Source organism: Lactuca serriola, chromosome 1 (genome assembly GCF_051521515.1).
Source record: "Lactuca serriola cultivar US96UC23 chromosome 1, Lser_US96UC23_V15, whole genome shotgun sequence".
Classification (NCBI taxonomy): Eukaryota; Viridiplantae; Streptophyta; class Magnoliopsida; order Asterales; family Asteraceae; genus Lactuca; species Lactuca serriola.
Genome location: NC_136408.1, coordinates 108442260 through 108449038, shown reverse-complemented (window position 1 = coordinate 108449038; position 6779 = coordinate 108442260). Strand labels below are relative to the sequence as shown.

General features: G+C 31.9%; 1 protein-coding gene across 2 annotated transcripts; it reads left to right on the top strand.

The window, feature by feature from the left end:
• The first annotated feature begins 1275 nt into the window (after window positions 1–1275).
• Window positions 1276–2886, top strand: LOC145070465 (ankyrin repeat-containing protein BDA1-like). Of its 2 annotated transcripts, XM_079017415.1 has the most exons (3): window positions 1276–1933; window positions 2005–2458; window positions 2566–2851. In XM_079017415.1, the coding sequence occupies exons 1-3, from the start codon at window positions 1361–1363 to the stop codon at window positions 2637–2639; spliced, it is 1101 nt and encodes a 366-aa protein (XP_078873541.1). In that variant the 5' UTR covers window positions 1276–1360; the 3' UTR covers window positions 2640–2851. The 2 variants fall into 2 exon arrangements, with proteins under 2 accessions (XP_078873541.1, XP_078873532.1); XM_079017406.1 differs by having other exon boundaries at window positions 1277–1933; window positions 2005–2886.
• The last annotated feature ends 3893 nt before the right edge of the window (window positions 2887–6779 follow it).

Sequence of the window (6779 nt, the reverse complement as noted above, 5' to 3'; positions counted from 1 at the left end):
AGTTGGCATCGATCTGTTGGCTGATCGAGCTATCTTTGGTGGCATCGTCTTTTCTGGATTTTTTCATTGTTGTTTGGTTTGGAGTCTAGGGTTAATAACCCACTCTTATATCATAATACATATCAAACTTTCTTATTTCAATAATAAAACAATCATGGGTATAAATACACGAGGATGGAAAATATAGGGACAAAAATAAAACAAGATGTCCTATATAACGGATAGATACGTATGGATTCCTTCAGATTAATTTTGATTATACCTTTTTTCTCTACCACGGTGATTAAAATTAGATTTGATTGGTTATGATAAAAAATTTGTTCTATATGAGTTTGATATAGACTAGGGGTCTCAATGGGAAAAACGGGAAAAGACGCTGAAAGGAATTGTTTTTAGGCTAAAAAGCTATTCTTTACGTAAAAAATAATTAATTATAACATAGTTTTAATTGTTAAAAACAGAAATGTTATGAGATCTCAAAAACGTTATATTAGCAATTTAAAACATGATTTTTGTTGAATGTTGGTAACTCAAAATCATGCTATTATTTATTATATTTATATAATTAATATAAATAATATATTAAGGGGTCTCCCATGTGGGTTTCGAGACGGGAGTGTGTACCTCCGCCCACAATATTAAAACAGGGGTTAACCCTGTCCCTGATATTTTTAATCAAATACCTCCACACGAGATCGGTGTCTCACAAGACTTTTTGACATCCCAAATTTAAACAGAATTGTTAGCAAAATTTCTTGATAAACGATGTAAAAATTGCTACTAAAACTAATAATACAAGCACCTAATTAAACTCGACCTGAGTTTGATTTAGGTTATGTGGGCGGAATTAATCAACCACTATAGTTATTTATTTGTTCTTTGAATTTAATAAATGGGCAATTGAACTTTTATCCACTATTTGTGAATTACAATTTATTCGATTGGCTTAAAAAATTGTAGTTCTGAATTTAATTGAAAATTGATAGTCAAATGTAACAACTTTTTTTTTTTGTTACACAACATCAAGTTTTATTTTTTAAATGTCATGAGAAAAGTTATTGTTATTCTAGTGTCTGATCGACATCAAGTTTTCCTTAAACAATTGTCAAAAATTATAAGGCTGCAATATTCAATTACATCAGACAGAAAAATTTGGCTATTCATTAAGGTGGATAACATTTGAATGCAACTGATCATGAGCTAATCAGTTGACTTTAATATCTTAATCCTTTAAGTAACCTAATCTCATTGACTCAACTACAAGCTCTACCTACACCTGTCAAACCCGTTGCTTAATATTAGAAACACTTCGTGAGCATACATAAAAAACTAACACAACAAGATTTCTCTTCGTAGAGCAATGAATCGAAGCTTGATTCAGGCAGCATGGAATGGGGATGTCGATGAACTGCTTAAAGAGATCGACAAAAACCCATCTATGCTTCATGTCGTAGCAATGGAGGGTAGCGAAACTCCATTACACATAGCTTGTTTCGCTGGACATGTCAACTTCGCATCGACACTCATCAAACTAAAGCAGGAATTTTCCAGGGAGCTTAACCAAGATGATTTTACACCTTTGCACATAGCAGCTGCTTGTGGGCATACCGAAATTGTTAAGGAGCTTCTCAAAGTTGACATTGGTTTGTGTTTGATCAAAGGAAAAGACAGAAAAATTCCTCTCCATTTCGCTGTGGTCAAAGGTAAAGTTGAAGTTGTAAAAGAGTTGCTTTTAGCGAGCTCGGATTCTGTGGACTTCACGACTGCGCGACTTGAGACACCCCTCCATCTCGCAGTGAAGAACAACAAATTCGAAGCTTTCAAAGTTTTGATTCAACATCTGAAGAAAGTCAACAAGGAAGATCTTCTGAATTCTAAGGACATTCAGGGGAATACAATCTTGCACCTTGGCGTTTCAATGAAGCAATATGAAGTAAGTACACTTTTGTCTTTTGTACCTCAAGTCTTTACGAATTTCATGATCAATGTTTATATTTTTAATAGGTGGTTGACTTTCTACTAAACGAACAAGCTACCAGCAAAGGGAAGATTGAGTTGAATTCCTTAAACAAAAGAGGTTTAACTCCTCTTGATATGCTATTAATGTTTCAAAGTGAAGCTGGTGATCGAGAAATTGAGGAGATTCTCATCAAAGCTGGAGGTTTAAAGTCTGAAAACCTGCAATCTCCAACATATACTCATATAGAAAGATCAAATCATACTGACACAAGACATGAAAATCCTAGATCGAATCTTTCGGACTACTTTAAGTACAATAATCTAAAAGACTCTCCTAACATGGTAAGAAATACGCTTCTCGTGATTGTTATACTTATCACCACTGCAACGTATCAACCCGCACTTAGTCCTCCTGGAGGTGCTTGGCAAGACGATTCTATTCCATCCACAAATCATACGATTTCGACTAAATCTCACATTGCTGGAAAAGCTATTATGGGTACTAAAAATCCGATAGCATATAGTATATTTTTGTTTGCGAATTCAGTGGGGTTCTACACTTCAGTTCACATGATTTACGTACTCACTGCAGCTTTCCCTTTGCAGCTGGAGTTGCGGATTTCAATGTTTGCAATCAGTGTAACTTACGCTACTTGTATGAACGAGATTGCTCCAACTAATTACATAACGTTTGGTTTTATTGGCATTTCGATTGCTCTCCCATTTGCGATACCATGTATCATCATGCTGCTTAGAAATTATTTGAAGAAGGGTAGAAATGTATTACCTGAGACAAGCCAAGAAAGGGTGTGAATTGTAAGTGGTTTATATATAGCATCCATTCAGTAGTTGAACTTCTCATGTATGTAAAAGATATTTGGCTCTTTTTGTCTGACTATGGGTTACGAACCTTACTATTTACTTTTATTATATTGTTTCACTACTAAAACGTCTAATTTAATACACAAACATGCACATGATCGATTTCCCATCATGAACAGTTATCTTATTAATGAAGAACCAGTTCGATTTTACACCACATTTTACAACTCGATCCTCACTACAAGATTCCTAACTCTACTCTCTAAGTCTGTCATTGATGAACAAGAGAAGATTAGTACAAAACAACAATATACAAAACCCTAATCTAGAGAGAATATTTATCGTTGTGTGTTGCATCGTTGTGTATTGCAACCAACGCTGGTTTACATGATAAACTTTTGTTGAATGTTCCCTTGGATTATACTTGTGTACATCAAAACTATATGTGCAGTGAAATGCATTTAAACTTGCTACGTACTTATGTGCTTTTTGAATTGGCCCAAATTAATTACCCTTCAACTGACCTATGTGGGAGACACACATTTCTATCTTTTTTCATTTGGTTAAGATTTTTAATGCATAACTTTTCCACAAGTTTAATTTGAACTTCATGTGAAATAAAATATATTAAACTTGAAGTTGTAGTGGAGTATTAATGTTTAGTCCTCATTTTTCATTGGGCTGCTATTGTTGTTTTGTCTTCGATGGGAAAATACAAAGAAATAGAATTATACATTTTAGTTACTTGTGTTTTGTCTTTTAATAAGAAGATACAAAGAAAGTATAGATTCATGGATTCAATAGCAGCCCAATCAAAACTGAAATTTAAATTATCACAAAATGTAATACTAAAACGAAACAAAACAACAATACCAGCCAATTAAAAAATAATACAAAACGACAATACATCAAGGCCTAGGAAGGTGTTACGTCTACAGATCTCCATGCACAAAAGTGTTGATATTATTTGCATGGAGGACCACGTACGTTGGAATGTAAACGTCATAGCTCATCGTCAACTAGCAAGCAAAATACCACGTAATTAATGGAGGACACCATTTAAGGCTTCGTAGGTTCTAACTTCTGTGGACCCGATTACAAGCTTCCTTGCAACTTCAGTTGACTAAATTACAAGGTTTACATACATGCACCCGGCGTGCCAATTTCCTTATATAACCTCTTTGTTAGCGTTTGCAATTGCATGTAAAGTATATCAATATAGCAAGATTTCTTTTCTCAGAACCTAATTATAACCATGAGTCAAAATCTAAGTCAACCAGAAACTAAACATGAAAACCCTCATTCTCCGCATAAAGATTGGTTAGACAAGTTCATAGAGTATAAACTCAGAGGCTCTTCTATCGAAATTAGGAATACCCTTCTTGTGAGTTCAGATGTCTCTATCTCATATTCATTTTGGGCATTTGGGTCCACTTGTTAATGTGTTATTCATTTTCACAAAAGTCAATAGGCCAAATCAATTGTAATGGGCTGCAAAGCAACACTTTTGCTATGGATTTGATTTGATCAATCTAAATATTTTCTAAATATCTGGTCAAACTTCCTAAGTTTTTTTAATCATGAGATTTATCATTTTCTGATTCATGTATAATTAGGGTAAACGGATCGAGTGGAGTGGCATGGAAGCTTGGCATGCTATAAACATTAACATGGGTCCATTACATATTGCTATAAGAATATGTAGAAAACCTTCTAACAAAGTTCATGTATATTTAAAAGAATCTAGTAATAGAAAAGTTAAAACAAACAAATTATTCTAATAAACAATCTGCTAGAAATATTCTAATGTAGAACCTTTATACCTACATAAAATGAAGTTATTACATATTGTTTATCGAAAGAGGCTTTTTTGCTCCATATATATCTCCGAGTTATAACTACGTACATATCTCCAAGTTTATCTCCAAATCAACCTAATAAAAAATTAATAATATAAGTTTACATACATATCTCCTAGTTTATTTCTAAATCAAACTAATTAAAAATTAAGATTATAAGTTAAAAATAAGAATGTTAACACACCATTGTCAAAGAACCCACCAAAATCCGAAGCAAAATCATTATCCCAAAACTAATAAAAGTTAAAAATAAGAAATGAATGCTTTGCAATGATTTCAAAGTTAAAAATAAATAAACAAATAAACAAATAGAATAAAATAAAAACCATATGATGTATAGCAACGTTAGAACAAAAGTAATCAACCACCAAATTGAGCAAATTGAATCATAAATAAATAGAATTTATATATAATGATTCGCAATTCTAAAAATATACTTTTATGTTGATGCTTACGAAAATAAGAAAATTGAGGCTAGTCAATTGCAGTTTTATATATATATATATATATATATATATATATATATATATATATATATATATATATATATATATATATAATTTTCTCAGATAATGATCTATCTAGAGGATTTTGAGTCTCACCAAATTATCTATGATTCCTTGATTTCACAAAAAAATAAGAGAGAAAGAAATTGAAATTTTTATGTATATTTGATCAGCCCTTAATCTGCAAATTGATCATCTATTTATAGGCTGTTATTTTAAATAACAGTAAAAATTACAAACCACCAAACATGTTCAAAACCAAATTTAACTACTAAATAACTATCAAAAAATGAAAAAATTAATTAACAATTAATAGATTTTATTAATTAATAAATTAATTTTGGAATTTGTATATAAAAGTTAATTAATTAGTCAATAGGAGTCTAAGAGCCTAAAGGCCGAAGACCATAATTTTGACCATTAATTATATTTAATGGCATGCTTTATCCAAAACTAATTTAATAGCGCAATACCATAATCCAAGCCTAAATCCCTTTGGTCTTAGTTTATCCATTTTAGAATATGTAGAGACAAAGGCTTAAAATGCTAGTCAATGTTCTTTCTTTCTCGTATCGGCGATATGCTTTTATGCTCAAGCAAAGTCCCAACAATACCATACATTTTCTATTCAAACTCCAACTATACCCTATATTTAAATGGAAAATATGAGAAGTTAGATATACAAATCAAGAAAGTAAGATATGACATGCATCTGAAGATGTGTTGCAAAACTAGAACCTTTCATAGGGAATACTATTTGCATCTACTTTGAGGGTAGTAAACTACAGTCTTGAACTAACCAGTTTAGGTAGTAACATCTAGAGAATAAGTATCACACATATCATATCTAAACATTGATCATTTCATACCATTGTATATATTTCGGCCATGAACAATGCTTTCTTCATCAGACTTTTATAGAGCTTAGATATATCAGCTCATAAATATACGACCACATATCTATCTCACGTATGGATTGATAATCTGGAAGCATCCGTACAATTCCACTATAAAAAGTTATCATCATTATTAAGAATATAGATTCATTCCTATATCATCAATGAAAAAACACAAAATAAATATCATAGGAGTGAGCATACATTTGTGTTAGTGCTACTTAGATTCATCCCAACTTGCCATTGTATATCTGATTTTGTGCTCTAGTGAGAGCAACCATACTATCACAATGTATATCAATAGCAGTAATAGGATTAGGCTACAAAGGAATACATTCAAGGAAGCTTTCGGGCCATTTGGCTTCTTCAACAGCTTTATCTAAAGAAAATAACTTTTCTTCCATTATAGAACGAGTATTCACAGTTTGCTTAGTAATAGGCTTAGGCTACAAAGGAATACATTCTATGATAAATTTTTTAAGCAAATAGATTTTTTATTTTTAAAGTTGCATGATATTCTTATAAAGCATCTTGTGTGGTATGGCCATTCAATAGCACATTTTGCCTAGTTATATGCTTATTATTATTATTACTATTATTAAGTCAATAATATGAAAAGTGTTTTGCTAAAAATATCCTTTTTGAAGTAATTGTTATTAAAATGCCAAAAACATTTTGTCACACCCCCGAACCAGACGGCGGAAACGTCCGGGGGCTGTCGTGACTCAATTGAATAC

Excerpts from the sequence above, each read along its gene's own strand:
- LOC145070465 (XM_079017406.1), top strand. The coding sequence starts at position 1,361 with ATGAATCGAAGCTTGATTCAGGCAGCATGGAATGGGGATGTCGATGAA. Across the intron at positions 1,934-2,004 it reads TTTCAATGAAGCAATATGAA|GTGGTTGACTTTCTACTAAA; the intron begins GTAAGTACACTT and ends TATTTTTAATAG.